This window comes from Rhodotorula paludigena (genome assembly GCF_050403205.1).
Source record: "Rhodotorula paludigena JCM10292 DNA, Rt_paludigena_JCM10292v1_ctg79, whole genome shotgun sequence".
Classification (NCBI taxonomy): domain Eukaryota; kingdom Fungi; phylum Basidiomycota; class Microbotryomycetes; order Sporidiobolales; family Sporidiobolaceae; genus Rhodotorula; species Rhodotorula paludigena.
The window spans coordinates 25,319-42,090 of record NW_027481379.1 but is presented as its reverse complement, the minus strand read 5'-3'; the positions used below and the strand labels follow the sequence as shown (position 1 = coordinate 42,090).

The window sequence follows — 16,772 nt, the reverse complement described above, 5'->3', positions numbered from 1 at the left end:
TGCAATCGCACTCGCACTGTGCACCACGCGGGTCGCTCCCACCCAAGCGAGTCACTCTCTCGTGTCTCATCTCGCCGACAGTGACCGCACCGCGCACCACACGGCGCCCTCTCGCTCCTCTCCGCTGTCCGTGTCCCCCGCTCAAGCGCAGACTGCCCGCGCGCAATGCTCGTGTTTGCGCTCCAGCGCATCGCAGCCGCCCCCCACCCGCCCCTCGAGCCCTGGCACGCCCACCTCGTCCCCGCCCTCGTCGCCGCCTCGGTCCTCGCCTACCTCGCCCTCTCCCACCCGCCCAGCGACGAGCACGGCCCCGTCCACCTCCCGACCACCACCGTCTCCCCGCAAGACGAGCCAGAGCACGACCACGAGGTCGACCCCGACTGCTTCTACCCGCGCCTCCGCCTCCAGAAGGCCGCGACCGTCGCAGCCACCGCCGCCCTCGTCGCGACAGAGCTCTTCCGCACCGCCTACGACGCCCTCGCCCGCGCTCGCGCCCCCTCGGCCGGCTTCTGGCTCGAGCGCGCATCCATCGTCGCAACCTGGTCCACCTGCCTCGTCCTCGCCGCGCTCGCGTTCCCGCTCTCGCACGCCACGCCCCGCTCGACCCGCCTCCACTGGCGCTACACGACGAGCGCCTTTGCTGTCGCGGCCGCCGCCCTCGCCCTCACCCTCCTCCGCCTCGTCCTCCCGCGCTCGACCGGCCTCTCGCTCCTCCCCTCCTCGCGCCCCTACTCTTCCTCCCCCGCCGACGTCGCCCTCGTCGCCCTCTCGACCGCACTCCAGCTCGCCGTCTTCCTCCTCGCGGGCACGACCGCGCGCTCGGCGCCCCTCGCGCACGCTCAGACCGCGCACCCGATCGTCGCCCTCCCCTCGTCGTCGCCGCTCGCCTACCTCCTCTTCACCTGGGTCACGCCCGTCCTCGTCTCGTCCCTCCGCTCCGCCGAGCCCATCGACGAGCACACACTCCCCGCCCTCCCCGCGAGCGAGCGCGCGCGCAACCTGTGGGACGGCATCCGCCACGAGGGCCCCAGGCTCCTGCGCGGCGAGGCGTGGGCCCCAAAGGGCTGGAACACGCTCTTGTGGAGGATCGTCGTCGTCAATCGCGCGCTCTTCATCTGGCGTGAGTTCGCGCAGGGCGCCGTCCCTGCATGCATGCGCAAGGTCGCAGAACTGACTTGTCGTGGGCGTGCGCAGAGGTCGTCTTGTCGGTCGTCAACGCCGGACTCTAGTGCGTCCTCGCACCCCCGAGCTCTACCCTTCACCCACGTACGCCGGCACTGACCCCGCCCGCCCCGTCGCAGCTACGTCCCGGCCTTTTTCCTGCAGCGCCTCGTGCACTTCCTCGAGACACGCGAGGCCGGCGGAGAAAAGGGCGAGGGCCAGTCGCTCCAGTGGGCGTACGTCTACGTCGTCGGCCTCTTTGCCGGCGCCATCCTCGAGTCGCTCGTCAGCGGCCAGCTGTGGTTCGGTGCGTCCCTTTCCCCTCGCCCCCTGCTGCTCTGTGGTCCGAGAGCGCTGAGACGGCGCAACGCCCGCAGTGAGCAACTCGCTCCTCGCGACGCGCATCCGCGTGCAGCTCAACACGCTCATCTTTTCCAAGACGCTCAAGCGCAAGGACGTCTCGGGCGTCTCGACCACCGTCCCTTCGTCCTCTTCTTCGCGGTCTGCGACGCCGGCTCCTTCCCCAGACACCGCAGGGCCGAACGGCGTCGAGAAGGACGACGACGACGACGAAGGCTCGGGCGGCGCGGGGGCTGGCGACGACGACGAGGGCGACACGCGGTTCAAGACCAAGAGCTCGCTCACCAACCTCTTTGCGATCGACTCGGAGCGCGTCGCCGACTTTAGCGTGTGGAGCTTTAGCGTGTGGGATGCGCCCATCGAGATCCTCATCGGCACCTGTGCGTCGGGTTCACTCCTTGGGCGAGGGTACCGGTAGGGGTGGGATTGTGTGCGCTGACGAGAAGGCACGGGCGCAGTCTTCCTGTACTCGCTCATCGGGTACGCGGCCCTGATCGGGATCAGCGTCGCCGTCGTCTTTCTCCCGCTCAACAACTGGGCGAGCAAGAACTTTACCGCGACCCAGGACCGCCTCGTGCGTCGTCCTCTCTCTGTCCCGCTGCTGGTGTGAGAGCGCAGGCTGACGGGAGGGGAGGCACGCGCGGGGTAGATGCGCGTGAGGGACCGCAGGGTCAGCTTGATGAACGAGGTGCTGTCGTCGATCCGCTTCATCAAGTTCATGGCGTGCGTCCTCGTGCCTCACTGCCTTGTCCTCCCGTAGCGCTGGGCTTCGATTGAGACTCAGCCACTCACGGAGGACCGTCGCATGATGCACACAGGTTCGAGCGCCCGTTCGAGCAACGCATTCTTGCCGTGCGCAACGACGAGATCCGCGAGCTCAGGTGGAACTTCTTCCTCGAGGTCGCGTTCCAGGGCATCTGGTCCATCAGTCCCATCCTCGTGCGTTTCGCTTCACCTCGATTGATCCCTCTTGGTCAGATATGCTGACTGAGGCGCGGGGACCACAGTGCGTGCTCGTCAGCCTGTGGGCCTACACGACGCCGCTCCTCATGGGCCGCGAGCTGACGCCGAGCACCGCGTTCGCGACGCTCGCCGTGTGGAACGAGCTCGAGTTCTCGCTCAACGTCATCCCCGACGTGATCGTCTCGCTCTTCCAGTGCCTCGTCTCGCTCCGCCGCATCGAGGCGTACCTCCGCATGCCCGAGATCGCGCCCACCCCGGCCGAGGACGCCGATGCGCTCCTCGTCGACACGCCCGCGATCGAGCAGCCGCCGATCAAGTTTGACCACGCCACCGTCACCTTCCCACAGGACCGCCGTGGCGACGACAAGGAGGCCGGGGGTGACTCGGAGGAGGACGAGGACCGCGTCAAGCCGTTCGAGCTGCAGGACATTACGCTCGAGTTTCCCAAGGGCGCGCTCTCGCTCGTGTGCGGCCGCCTCGGGAGCGGCAAGACGCTCCTCCTCCTCTCGCTCCTCGGCGAGTCGGACCTCGTCTCGGGCTCACTCTCGTGCCCGCGCTCGGCGCCGAGCGCGATCGCGCTCCCCTCGCTCGACTGGGACGCGCTCCTCTCCGACGCCGAGTGGGTCTCGCCCGCGCACGTCGCGTTCGTCCCGCAGCAGGCGTGGCTGCAGAACGCCAGCGTCCGGCAAAACATCCTCTTTGGCCTCCCGTTTCGCGAACAGCGCTACCGCGACACGCTCGAGGCGTGCAGCCTCGTCGCCGACCTCGACATCCTCGACGACGGCGACGAGACCGAGATTGGCGAAAAGGGCATCAACCTCTCGGGGTGCGTCCGCGCAGCGCCTTCTTTCACCGTGTCTGCGGCTACCAGACGAGGGCTGACGATGGGTGCTGGCTCCCCGTGCGACGTTGCAGTGGGCAAAAGGCGCGCGTCTCGCTCGCGCGCGCAGTCTACAGCCGCGCGTCCGTCCTCCTCCTCGACGACGTTCTCTCGGCCGTCGACGCGCACACTGCAGCCCACATCGTGCGTCTCCTTTGTTCAGCGCCGCATACCCGCGAGTGACTAACTGACTCCGCGCACGCGCGCAGTACGAGCGGTGCCTCAAGGGCCCGCTGCTCGAGGGTCGCACGACTATCCTCGTCTCGCACCACGTGCAGCTCACTGCTCCCGGTGCAGCCTACGTCGTGCGTCCCTCCACCCTTTCCTGCTGCAGCCCGCTCCGAAGTTGACGCCCGGCGTCCGCAGGTCTCGCTCGCGAACGGTCGCGTCTCGTTCGCCGGCTCGTCGGCCGACTTCCTCGAGTCGGACATGTTCAAGGCTGTCACGGGTGGCGACGGTGGCGAAGGCGACGAGAAGGACGTCCCTGCTGACGAGGCGGCGCCGAAACCCGCTGCGGCGCCAAAGCCCGCCGCTCCGCCCGCCGCCGAGCCCAGGATCCCGAAACCGCAGCACAAGTCGTTCGCGCAGGTCGTCGCCGAGACACCGGCCTCGAGCACGGACGTGACGAGCGCGAGCGAGAGCGGGTCGGACGACGAGGACGGGTCGTCCGACTCGGAGAACGAGGGGCAGGACCCGCGCATCGACAAGCCGAAGAAGGACGCGAGCGGCGGCGGCAAGCTCGAGCGCGCCGCGCCGCGCAAGCTTGTCGAGGACGAGCAGCGCGCGACGGGGCACGTGTCGGGCGAGATCTGGAAGCTGTACCTCGGGTTGCTCGGCGGCTGGACGTTCTGGGTCGCGTTCGTCGGCGTATTCGGCGGCGCGCACCTGTCGGACGTGGCGCAGACGTGGTGGCTGGGCAAGTGGTCCGGGTCGTGTGCGTACCAATCCTTCGGCGCCGTTGGGCTGGACTTGAGCTGACGCTGCTCGTGCTCGCAGACGACCAGGAGGGCGGCCCGAAGCACTCGGTTAACTTCTATCTCGGCATCTACTCGGCACTTGCGATCCTCGCCGTCGTGATTCAGACGCTGCAGTGGTACGTACTAGCCGCCCTGAAGTGTGCTTTTCCCAACTCACTCTGATCTCCGGTTCCGCAGGCTCGTCCTCTACACGGGCACGCTTCGCGCCAGCGCTCGTCTGCATCAGATGCTGCTTCGGTCCGTCCTCCGCGCCCCGCTGCGCTGGTTCGACTCGCAGGCCCTCGGCCGGATTCAGAACCGCTTCAGCAAGGATCTCGAAGGCATCGATTCATCGCTTCCCGACAACTTTGGGCGCTCCCTGATGTACGGCTTGGGCGTCGTCACAACGCTTGGCGTCATCGCCTTCTCGGCGCCCATCTTCCTCCTCGGATTCGCCCTCCTTTCGATCGCCTACTACCAAAACGCGCGCCTGTTTAACCATTCGGCGCGCGAATTCCGCCGACTCGACTCGGTGTCCAAGTCGCCTCTCTTCAGCATCTATGGCGAGGCCATCTCCGGCGTCGCCGTCATCCGCGCCTTCGGCGGAAGTGCTCGCTTCATGGCGCTCATGCTGGAGCGTGCCACCACCAACGTCACCTTCTACTGGATGCTCTGGGGCACAAACGTGCGTTTGACCTGCTCTGTACCAAACCTTGTTTGACCCGAACAAGCTGATCTCGGACGCGATGCAGCGCTGGCTCTCGATGCGCTTTTCGCTGCTCTCGGCGACGGTTGTTGCCCTTACGGGCTACGTCCTCATCGCTGCCGGGGACCGGGTCGACGCCGCCCTCGCAGGCTTCACCCTGACCTTTGCGCTGAGCATCTCGAACGAGATCCTCTTCCTCGTGCGGCGGTACACGCAGCTTGAGCTCTCGCTCGTCGGTGTCGAGCGTGTGCACGAGTATGCCACGGTACAGCAAGAGGTGCGCTGTTCTGCCCAACATCGCGTTGCGTCTTTGTTCAGCGCTCACCAACCCCCACGCAGGCGCCCGAGATCATCGAACCTCGTCCGCCAGCTCACTGGCCGCAGGGCAACATCGACGTCAAGAACCTGAGCATCCGCTACGCCGACGACCTGCCCGACGTGCTGCACTCGCTCAACTTCTCGGTCAAGGCGGGCGAGAAGATCGGCATCGTCGGCCCGACGGGTTGCGGCAAGAGCACGATGATGCAGGCGTGCTTCCGTTTTGTCGAGGCGCACGAGGGCAGCATCTCAATCGACGGCATCGACATCTCCAGAGTCGGCCTGCTCGACCTCCGTTCGCGCTTGACGATCGTCCCGCAAGATCCCGTCATCCTCAGCGGCAGCCTACGCTCGACCCTTGACATGTTCGAGCAGTACGACGACGCCGAGATCTTCGACGCACTGCGGCGCGTGCACCTCATCCGCGAGGGCGAGCGGCCCGACGACCAGGAGGCCGGCGCCAACCGCTCCGTCTTCTGGAACCTCGACGCCGAGGTTGCCGAGGGTGGAACCAATTTCAGCACGGGACAGCGCCAGCTCCTGTGCATGGCGAGGGCACTGCTCAAGCGGAACAAGATTCTGCTGCTCGACGAGGCGACCGCTTCGACCGACCACGGTGCGTCTCACTTTTCCCCTGGCGCCTTGTTCGCCACTCGCTGACTCGCCGCACAATCTGCAGAGACCGATGAGCTGTGCGGAATTGACCCTCGCGAGCGCTGCGATTGGACCGATCACTGACACGGCCGACCTGCAGAATCACTCAGACGATCCGGGAAGAGTTTGCCGAGTCGACTCTGCTCGTCATTGCGCATCGCCTGCGCACCATCATCGACTTTGATCGCGTCCTCCTGCTCGACAAGGGCGAGCTCATCGAATTCGAGTCGCCCGCCAAGCTACTCGAGGACCCGACGAGTCGGTTCTACGCCCTCGCGCGCGCGACTGGCAAGAAGGAGTTTGCCATCTTGCGCAAGATGGCCAAGGGGCGTGCAAGGGTCACGCACAAGCCGCGCAAGGTGCGTCTCTCACTGCACACGGTGTGCTCCCTGCTCTGGCTGACGTGTGCGGGCTTGCGCAGCTCATTCGGCGGTCAACGACGGCGCGAACGGTCAAGCCGGGCGATGTTGGGAATGGGCCCGGTCCATCGTAGACGCACGCATCAGTGCTTTGCATATACATCTATCGCAGTTCTCGCATGACTTTGCTTGGACAAGGGAGATGTTCAAGGGAGATAGGCGGACGCCGCGGACGACGGAGTCGGGCAGATCGCCTTCGCTTTGACTTTCGCGCTCCCCACAACTCCTCGAGACTGCCCTCATCCTTCGCGCCTCGTGCGGCTGCGCGAAGATGAGCAACGCCGTAGCTACGACCAGCGTGGCCTCAGCTACACCATCAAGCTCGTACCCTCCGTCTCGCTTCAGCACCGCCTCGTCCGTCGCCTTAGGCCAAGTCAACCCGCCGTCGTCGCGCCTGTCAGACCTGAATGTCGCCGACGGTCCCGAAGAGCTCGTGTCGCAGCAGCTTCCGCCAACAGATCGTGGCAAAGGAGCGTGGGGCTTTGTCGCGGCTGCGTTCCTCCTCGAGTGGGTCCCGGCTTCCCGTTTTCCTGCTGAGCTTCGGCGCCGCTGACTCCACGCCACGCGACAGATGCTTCCTTTGGGGCTTCTCGTATTCCTACTCGACTGTTCTCGTGTTCTTGCAAAAGGACGAGAAGTGGGGTCGGGAGTCGCTGTCGTCGCTAGCCGCCATTGGCACCACCATGCTTGGTCTTCAGCTCCTGCTACCGTACGTCAAGTCTGTCGGGCAACTACTTCTAGTGGCAGTGCAAGCTGGCGTCAGCGTGGACTGACGTACTCGGTCACCTGTCGCCTCGCGCCTTCCGCGGTACGCCTCGCTCACCCGTCGCCGTTTCCCACGCAGTATCTTTATTATTCCCGTCTTCCACCGCTACGGAGACTGGGTCAAGACCATCCTTTGGGGTTCAGCCTTTGTCAGCTGCGCCAGCATGCTTGTCTCGAGCTGGGCAAACGAGGTCTGGCAGCTCATCCTGCTGCAGGGCGTGCTGTGCGGGACGGCCGACGCTATTCTGTACACGCCAGTGTTCATCTGGGTGAACGAATGGTTTGTGGCGCGGTGCGTCTCGTCTTCCTCCGCTCGTTGGATCCGTCTGCCGCGCTGACACCGATTCTGTACAGTCGTGGCCTGGCTTGGGGAATCATCATGGCTGGTAAACATAAACCGATTCACTGGCTTATTAGCTCTGTGCACAACATGCTGACATCGCCGCCGCGTTGCGCAGGCACCGGTCTCGGCGGCTTCATCTTCCCGTGGGTCCTCGACGGCCTGCTCGAGGGCCTCGGGTACGCCTGGATGTGCCGCATCTGGGCCGCTATCACGGCCATTGTATTCATCCCGAGTGTCTACCTCGTCAAGCCGCGCATCCCGCCCGCCTCGGTCAAGGGGAACCGCGGACGGTGGATTCCGCCCGTCAACTGGCGCTTCCTGCGCAGCCCAGTCTTCATTTTCTTCGTGAGTCCCTCCTCTCGCAGTCCTCAGATCTTGTAACACGGTAGGCAGGCTGACCAGCGCGTGCATGTAGGGACTGTGCTGCCTGTTCTCGGCACTCTCTTGGATGCCCGTCAGCATCTACGCCGCGACCTACGCCGACAGCTTCAACACGTCAACGACGACCACCAATCTTGTCGTCGGGCTGCTCAACCTCTTTGCCTGCATCGGCGCCGCCCTCGCCGGCTTCCTCTCGGACTACTCGTATAGCCTCACGAACGTCCTGTGCGGGCTCGGCGCTGCGCTCGTCAGCCTGGCTGCGTGGGGTTTCGCCGACTCGCTCGGCAAGACGGTCGCCTTCGTAGCCATGTTTGGACTCGTCTCGCAGCAGAACGCAACCTGGAGCGGCGCGACTCGGGAGCTGGCCGGTGCGTTTGCTCCTACCGTGACCCGCGGTACAGATGTTTTCTGTACATGGTGTTGCAATACAGCTAACGCCTGTCGGAGCGGTACGCAGCGCAAGACCCGATGACCTCGACCCTGATCGTCACGCTGTACTCGGTCGTGCGCGGCATTGCCTCGCTTGTCATGCCCGTTGTGTCGGACGCGCTGTACAACCCTTCGCTGGCTGAGGATAACAAAGGATGGGGCAGGTTCGGGTTTGAGAGCATCATCGTCTTGTGCGTTTGCGTCCTTCGATTCCAACGTCTTGCGCGCAGCGCCATTGCATTACGCTGCTATGCCTGAGCGCAGGCATGGATAAGATGCTGACTACACTGATTGCGCAGCGTCGGCATCAACGGCTTCCTCCTCGCACTTGCAGGACTGGCCGTCGGGTGGGCGAGCAAGCAGCGTGCGAAGCAGCGGCGGAACGCAACGACAGAACTCTGAATGTAGGACGGGACTGCTGACATCAATTGGACAACTGCGTACACGCGATCCGAACGTCGGCTAGCGTGCATCGCACTACGGCAGCTTGCTTCGCTTGAGAAGGTCGACTAGACGAGCACCGCTGTTTGACCCTAGCCCAAAGACACGAAGGCAAAGGTTGGACACTTGCTTCACAAACTTGCAGTCGTCCTACGACGCTGGGCAAGCCGCTTCACGAACAGCTGGTACGGCACACCGCCCTTTCTTCGAGTGGTCGCTCATACGAGCGAGCGTGGTCTGCTTGTCCACGCTGCCGGTCTGTCTGATTCGACAAGTGCTGTGCTGCAGTGCGCCGAGAGAGACACTTTCGCGCCTTCACGCGCAAGTTGCACGCTGCACGTGCTGACAGGGATGGTGCCGCTCGTAGCCGCGATACCGCTTTGTCGCGTGTTGACGGCACTTGGTGTCTTCGCGACGTTTTAGGGCCCTGCGGCGTCACGATGCCGTCCGTGTGCACACGAATTCGACCGCAGTACTGCTGGATGAGCCCTGTGCGAGAAATGCGCTGAGCCTCCACTCTGCCCCGGCGGCTGCGTGTATGCGCGGGGAACCTTTTGGCGCAGTGCCTTCGCGCCAATCCTCCGGTCTCGCTGCTCTTGCTGCTCTGCGCCCGCCTGCGATGCCTGCCGAGCGCACAAACGAAGCAAAGACTCGCTCACGGCTCGGCTGCCTCACGTGTGCGCCCTCTCGCTCTCGCTGCGCCTCCTCTTCCCGCCGGTATCTCCCCGCTTTATCGCCCATCTCGCGCTGACTCTGGCTCCACCGCCTGATCGCGCTACACAGGCCGCAGCCGGCACAAGAAGTGCGACGAGACCCGCCTCGACGAGCACCGCGGCGCGTGCAGGCGCTGCTTCGTTGGCAGCTGGGAGTGCAAGTGGCCCACGCCTGCAGGCGAGACTCCGTTGCGCAACTTTGTCAGCGGGAGTGCTCGGGCCCGCGCACAGGCTGCTGCTGCGGGGATCAATGGAGACTATGGTGCGGATGCAGGGGACGGCGAAGGCGGGCGGGAGAGGAGCAAGAGCACTTCGGCTGCAGCCGAAGGCGAGGGGGCGCGGGCCGCTGTGCGCAGTGCTGCCCTGCTCACGGCCGCTGCACAGGGAGACACTGTCATGGACGGCGACGCGGCGCTGTCGACCGGCCCATTGACGCAGGACGGCGCCATCCCCGTCGAGGGCTACAACCCTGCATTCCCTGCCGCTATCAACCCGGTTCCTGCACCGTTCGCCTTCCCCGCCGCCAACGGCGTTGCAGCCGAGTCGCCCTTCACCGCATTCACGAACGGCGGCGTGACTCCCGCCGCTCTCCCTCCAGCCTTCTCTGCCGCGCACCCTTCCCTCGCCGTTCCGTCGCAGCCCACGCAGGCCCCGACCACCCCGAACGCCTTTGCCGATCTCGATGTCCTCGCGCCCGCCTCGTCCTTCTCGTCCTTCCTCATGCCGGGCACGAGCGGCGCTCTCGACCTTGGCGAGGGGCTCACCGACTTCTTCCACACGCTCGACGCCGAAGTCGGCTACTGGGAGTCGCTCGGTGCTGGTTCGGGCGGGTCTGCCGGCGCAGCGAGTGTCAACGGCAGCGCCGTTGAGGAGCGCAGCCCAATCATGTACGCCAACGCGGGGCACACGCCTCAGGCCACCGGCGACGTCGAAGCGTACTCGCACCCTGCGGCTGAACCGCCTGCCGCGCAACAAAAGGCGCCGAGAGCCGCACCAGCTGCGAAGACCACTTCCGCGCAAGCGACGCCGCCAGTTGCGGCACCACCGGCGCATCAGGCGGCCGCAGGAGCTGCAGCACCCGCGGGGGAGAAGAACGGCAGCGACCTGCCCTGGCGCGACTCGCTGTCGCAACCGCTCAAGAAGGTCAAGCACCGCGCGTTCAAAGAGGCTCGCATGAACGTCGACGATTCGGAACCGGTCGACCCCATTTGTGCGCACTCGGCTTCCTGCGACGTGTGCCTTTCCCTCCGACTGACTCGCATCTCACCCACACAGACAACACGTTTAACGACGGGTTCTTCCGCTCGCTGCCGAAGCCTGTGCGCGACGTGGTCGTGCAGCGGACATACAATATCGTCGGCTCGACCGAATTGAGCCGACACGCCGCCATGGCCATGGTGCGTTAAGACTGTTGCTCTCGGCGCCCCCAAACCCAACGCCTGATCATCGCGCGCCCCGCAGGTCATGCTCTACCGCCTGCGCATGCAGCAGCAAGCGCAGCAGACGTCGACCGAGCCCGTGTCGGCCGAGCAAGTGAGCGCAACGGCCGAGCAGCACGCGCGCCTGCTCGCCCAGTCGGACCACTACTTCCAGAAGGCGCTCGAGCACCTCCAGGGCCCGATTCCGTTCGAGGCCAAGATGGTCGCCGTGCTCGACATGCAGACGTACCAGGTACGTTTCGGGCAGACCCTGGCATCACTTCCGCGGAACAAGCTGACCTCGCGCGCGTCGCCTCGCAGTTTGATCAGTGGGGCGCGGCAGCCTCAAATGCGATCTTGCTGCTCGGCGAGTACTTCATTCACGAGGCGCTTGGCTCGCAGTGGGCTCCAATTTCCTCAGCTTCCGGCTCACTCGATAGACTGACCCTCGGATGGCAGACCCGCCATCGACTTGTCCGACATGCAGGACCCGAAGAACGTGCTTCTCTCGGCCGTCGCTTGGTCCGACTGCATCCGCTGCATCTGCATTCCTCGCCGGCGGACCATCTTTGCCTTCTCCGGCCTGCCCGGCGAGCCCTCCGCGACGACGCCCGAGGCCGTCGTGACGGACGTCTCTGGCCACTCGGACAGCATCGACGCGCACCTCGGACTCCCGCTCGGCCTCCTGCTCTGCGTTGCTGCGACCGCCAACCTCGCCGCCGAGATGGACGCTTTGCCGGACGAGGTCGTCCGCGTCAAGGCGGCCGCAATCGAGAACGCGACGCGCGAATGGAAGCCTGCGCCACCAAACATCGAAGACCTTGCCGACAGCGCGTGGTACATCGACAAGCTCTCGACGGCCGAGATGTGGCGGCACGTGCGTTGTTTCGCTTCTTTATTCAATCAACAACTCGAGGAGCTGACGAGACGGGTATTGCGCGCGCAGGCCGTTATCATCTTCCTCTACCAGGTCGTCTACAAGCACGGCATGCTGTCACGCATTATCCGCGAAGCGATGCAGCAGATCCTGCAGCTCGGATCGCGCATGCTGCAGCACTACCGCGCGCCGCTCGCCTCGGTCCCGACCGTCTCTGCGCCCGGCGCGCCCTCGACCGCGACGTCCACTTCGTCGACGCCCGCGCCGCCGCAGCGGGCAAAGGACACGGGCTCGTCGCTCACGGTCCCGTACGACGACTACCATTCGTCGCCGTCGATGCGCGCCGTGCCGTGGTTCCTCGCGGGCACGTGCGCGCTCCTCCCGGGCGACCGTGCACTGTGCCGCCGTGGAATCGAGGCGTGCGGCAAGCAGCAGGGCTTCCGCGACAACATCGCGGCGCTCGACCGGCTGTGGGAGGTCATGGACGAGAAAGGGTGGTGCCCTGACTGGAGGGCATTGCTCCAGGACGAGAAGCGCTTCGTCGGGTTCTTGTAGTACGCGGTTCTGTTGTCTTTGCTTATATTGTAGAGCCATCTTTCTAGGATTGCGTGACAACTGCGAAAGCACAGACGGTTGTAGTGACAGACTGAGCTTGACCTAGCGAGACCCGCGAGACTCTACGACGTCGAGCCCAGAGACCTCGTCAGCTCGGCCAGCTCGTCTGCGCCAACGATCCCTTCAAGCCCTCCCATCGCGACCTGCGCCGTCTCAAGGACCGCACCAGCTCCGTAAGAGCGCTGCACGCCTTCGAGGATCTCCCAGATGGCGCGGCGCCCTTCTGCCTCAGCGACCGGATTCGAATTCTGCTGCTCGCGCTCCTCGTGGTCGCGGTGCAGCCACGGCCGCACGATCGGCGTCGGCCAGGTCTCGTCGTGGCTCTCAAACGGCCCAAGCGGGCCGTTGTCGGCCGGTCCGGGGCCCGAGTACGACTCCGCGAGGATCTGGAACGGGTGCAGGAGGAGGCGCTGGAGGTTGAGCGCCGTGACGGCGCCGACGCGCGACTTGTTGGCTTGCATCGCGCCAATGAGCGCTTTGACGTCCGTCGCCAGCTGCGCTGCGGCGGGGAGATCGTTGCGGCGCGAGGCAAGCGCGAGGGCGCGGACGAGCGTCCCTGCGGAACAACGCCGTGTCAGGCTAGATTTAAGCACGCGAAGAGATGTTCAAGGACGAACTGCCAGCAACGGCCCACAGATAGTTGAGGAACGAAGCGAGCTTGCCGATCTCGAAGGACGAGCCTGTTTATCGCGAGCACAGTCAGTGCCAGCCCCGTGCCGTACGAAGAGCACCTCTGACGCACCTGCAAGCTCGTACACACTGGCGACAATCGCCTTGGCCGCGTCGAGGCACTTGACAAAGCTAGGCTGGCTCGCGTCGACGTCGGCGGCGAGGCAGAACGGCTCATGCATGAGGATGGTGACGACGTGCAAGACCGAATGCACGAGAAACGAGATATTTTCGATCGGGGCGCCGACGGGGCCGGCGTGCGAGTAGTACTGGTAGGCGTACTCGCGCGGGATCGAGAGGCGGAAGTGGGAGATGGTGCGCTCGAGCGAGCGGAAGCCGGGCCTGCAGTCGCGCGTCAGGCGAGGCGAGTTAGTCACCGAGATCGAGAAGGCGCAGCAGCGACACGCACGTCTCGCGCAGGTCCTCGGGCGGCTCTTTCGGCCAGCCGCTCCCGACCGGTTCTGGCGCGCGCTGGAGGAAGCGCACAACGCGGCCGAGGAGGATGAAGGCTTTGATGTAGACCTGCTGCATTGTCGTGAGGTGCGGAGGGTTGGCAAAGAAGAAGGACGGGTTGTGCAGGTACAGCGGAGACGTGAGCGGGTCGTCCGACTGCGCAGGCGGAGGTGTGAGCTAGCCGCCCAGAACGAGGCAAACGGAAAGCACCAACCGTGTCAGGCCCACCGGGAGGATGCGGGAGAAGCGTGGTGATGTCGTCTGCTCAACGACCGCGGAGGAACGAGCAACAGGCCAAAAGAGGTTAGCGGAGTGCTCTCCTCGCAAGCTTGGCCGCCGCTGCACGCACCCTCGTCAATCGCCGCCGCCCACCCCGTCGCCGCTGCACTCATGCGGTCGGTCATCATGGCCATGTAGAACGTCGCGGCGCGCTCGGCCAGCTCCTCCGGGTCGTTGGTCGGCGCGAGCATGCTCTTCTCCCTCAGCCTGCGCTGCGCCCGCCTCAAGCCCGGCCGGGTCGTGTGCGGGTCAAACTCGCCGCCGTCGCGCTCGTCCCTGTCGTCGTCGCCGCGCGCCGCGCCGCCGCCGCCGCTCGCGCGCACGTGGTTGAGCCCGACCGTGATGGCGAGGCGGCTCGTCATGCCGCACACGAGCCAGATGTCGCCGAAGCGCGCCTCGGTGTACATGCAGAAGCAGCACAGGACGGCGGCCTGCACGACGTGCAGGAGCTGGTGCCCGCGCTGGAAGCTCGCGTCGAGGAGCGACTGCGCGAGCTTGGCGTGGTACGACGCGAGCGTCGTCGGGCCCTGGTCGGCGTGGTTGTGCGCGCCGAGCGGGTCGCTGCCTCCTGTAGAGGACAGGCCACCGGGGAAGCAGGCCGAGTTGAGCGGGTCCGGGAGCGGGTTCAGGAGCCAGTAGCGTGGCTCGTCTGCGTAGAACGACTCGGGCACGAGCATCGCTGCCGTGGCGACGATGGCGTGCAGGAGGACGGGCGCGGGCGCACGCGGGTCGGCCGAGCCCGCGGACGAGAGGGACGTCATGAAGGTGAGCGAGTGGCGGAAGCGCCGCTCGCTGACCATGCCCGAGACAAGGTGAGACTTGGTGAAAAAGACGTTGAGGAGGCGGTGGAAGAGCGCGGGTGAAGGAAGGTCCGAAGGGTACGCCGAGGGGAGAAGCGCGCCGAACATCGCGGCAGAGGTGGGCGAAGGCAGCTGCGTCTGGAAGAGCGGAGTCGAGGACGCCGCGGCAGCGAGATCGCTCAAGTCTGGCCCGGTACTCCCGAGCGGCCATTCGAGTGCTGCAGTTCCGCCGCCGAGTGCGCTCGAGAGGTTTGCGTCCCAGGCCTGGTCGGGCGGCGTGAACCCCGCTCCACCGCTGTTCCCCGTTCCTGGCCCGCCGTTCTGCGCGGCAGAAAAGGAGAAAGACGGCGTGCCCTCGAGGGTGAGAGACGAGGTGCTCGCTACGGCATGCGCGGCGGTGTTGTCGAAGAGCTGCGGCGGACTCGGATCCGGCGTCTCGCTTTGCTGCTGCTGCCGCTGCTGCTGCTCGCGGAGCTGCTGCTTGAGCGCGGCTGCAGTTGGGAGGAAATGAGTCTGCCGGCAAGGTCAAAAATGCTTGCGAGCAGGAACATACCGACTTGAGCAGCGAGACTCTGAAGCGTGGCGGCATCTCCGGCGCCGTGTCCCGCAGTAGACGAGCTCGCTGGCGGTGTAAACTTGGCCTTTCCCGCGTCGTACACGCACTCGAACGAGTCGGGGCTCCTGTGCAACGCGAGAACCGTGAGTTTTCTGACCGGAGGTGTCGGCGAAGAGCGTCAAGCAGGCACGTACTCGCCGTGGGCGCGGGCGGACTTTGCGCATCGCCCGCAGACGGGTCGTGCGCCGTTGCCTGTGCACGCAAGATACGCCCTCGTCAGCCATTCGGGGCAGGTTGGGCGTGCCGAGGAGATGGGGGGAGGGGAAGGCGCACACTTGACCCTCCTCCGGCGGCACGTGAGGCACGCCTGCGGGTCACGCGAGTCAGCAGCATTCTCCAGTCAGCCCCTCGCACGCGTGCGCACCTTTCCGCGCTCGAGCGACGGCGGGTGGTGCGCCCCGACCGACGACAGCGGCTGCCCCGACGCGATCGCCTCTGTGAAGCGCTGCGCCGTGCCTGCGCTCTGCAGCAGGCTCGTGCGGTCTGCAGGCATCTCTCTCTGGGCAGTCTCGACGGAGAACGAGCGAAACGGTGACGCGATAGAACGCAGAACGAGGCGCCTTCGGGCTTTCGGCGAGATCGACGCGATGCCCGACGAGGCCAGTCGGCCGCGCACGAGGCGGTGCAGGGGCTATATCCGCTCTCTGCTTGACGAATGCGGCAAGATCGAGCGCGCAGTGCGACGCGAGGGTTGACAAGGGCTGCGCGGAACGACGTTCGTTCCCTCTCTCGGGCTTCGCAGCGACAAAATCTCAGCCAGAAAGTCTGCCCATGGCGAGACATCTCGTCGCACTGCCTGGGCCGGCGCGCAGAGTCACTCCTGGGACGCAGTTGCAAGCACGACCGGCGTCCCTTCCAAATCCGAAGTAATCAACACCAAAGCGCAGTAGTCATGAGGTTGCCTCCTCAGCCAGAGCGGCTCCTTCAGCCGGAGAGAGCCATCGTCCAACCTTGAGCAGAGGACAAGCAAGAACAGCCGACTGACAGGAACCGCAGAGCACCGCGGAGGCCAGATCCCGTTGAGCAGGCACGCGGGATGAACTTGGTGGAAGCCTGTGCCGCCAAGGTCGTGCTACAGAGCAAAGTTGCCTCGAGATCTGTGTCGAACACAGGAAGGGTCGAGCCTGCACGAGCGGCATGGCACACCCGTGCAGTAGAAGCAAGAGTTGCACGCCGGTCGAACACTCGCCACGACAGAGCGCGCAGGTTGGCCAGGCGCCATCTTGAGAGCCCGCCTGTTGATTCTGGAAGCTCCGCCGAGTTTGCGCAGAGAGCAGCATCGAGGCAACGCTCAGCAACGCAACTCCAGCAAGCATGGCCCTTTGGTCCGCCTCGTTTTCACGAGCGCCGGAGCAACTTTGCAATGTCTAACCTGGCTCGAACCGGCGAGCACAATCGATGAGCGCTCGCGCTCGAATCTCGAGGGAGCCGTCGGCCCTGGCGCGGACGGACACGGCGGCGGTGACTCCATCTGAGGCGGCGGTGACTCCATCTAGAGTCTGCCTTCGGGCTGGAATCCGCCCCGCGCGACCTCCTGCCTGAGCTGTGAGAGCTGA

The 16,772-nt window shown here is 65.4% G+C and overlaps 3 protein-coding genes across 3 annotated transcripts; 2 read left to right on the top strand and 1 right to left on the bottom strand.

Annotated features, from left to right (window-relative positions):
- Positions 1-165: 165 nt before the first annotated feature.
- On the top strand, positions 166-8,737 carry JCM10292_005532 (uncharacterized protein; the record flags this gene model as incomplete). The annotated part of the gene is made up of 26 exons (XM_076652526.1): positions 166-1,120; positions 1,195-1,228; positions 1,302-1,468; positions 1,539-1,901; positions 1,980-2,095; positions 2,171-2,244; positions 2,340-2,460; positions 2,529-3,310; positions 3,400-3,508; positions 3,574-3,669; positions 3,731-4,298; positions 4,361-4,457; positions 4,519-5,005; positions 5,073-5,303; positions 5,366-5,960; positions 6,024-6,036; positions 6,099-6,357; positions 6,420-6,480; positions 6,786-6,924; positions 6,989-7,126; positions 7,262-7,474; positions 7,537-7,568; positions 7,641-7,870; positions 7,941-8,274; positions 8,364-8,526; positions 8,635-8,737. 26 exons carry the CDS (start codon positions 166-168, stop codon positions 8,735-8,737), a joined length of 6,480 nt encoding a protein of 2,159 aa, XP_076501925.1.
- Positions 8,738-9,395: 658 nt separating this feature from the next.
- JCM10292_005531 (Zn(II)2Cys6 transcription factor) lies at positions 9,396-12,339 on the top strand (the record flags this gene model as incomplete). Its single annotated transcript, XM_076652525.1, has 7 exons — positions 9,396-9,453; positions 9,560-10,699; positions 10,765-10,886; positions 10,951-11,160; positions 11,229-11,308; positions 11,367-11,784; positions 11,854-12,339. The coding sequence occupies 7 exons, from the start codon at positions 9,396-9,398 to the stop codon at positions 12,337-12,339; spliced, it is 2,514 nt and encodes an 837-aa protein (XP_076501924.1).
- A 122-nt stretch (positions 12,340-12,461) lies between these two features.
- JCM10292_005530 (uncharacterized protein) lies at positions 12,462-15,709 on the bottom strand (the record flags this gene model as incomplete). The annotated part of the gene is made up of 10 exons (XM_076652524.1): positions 12,462-12,955; positions 13,017-13,079; positions 13,142-13,410; positions 13,478-13,677; positions 13,736-13,782; positions 13,871-15,091; positions 15,154-15,281; positions 15,351-15,408; positions 15,490-15,523; positions 15,581-15,709. The coding sequence occupies 10 exons, from the start codon at positions 15,707-15,709 to the stop codon at positions 12,462-12,464; spliced, it is 2,643 nt and encodes an 880-aa protein (XP_076501923.1).
- Between the last annotated feature and the right edge of the window lie 1,063 nt (positions 15,710-16,772).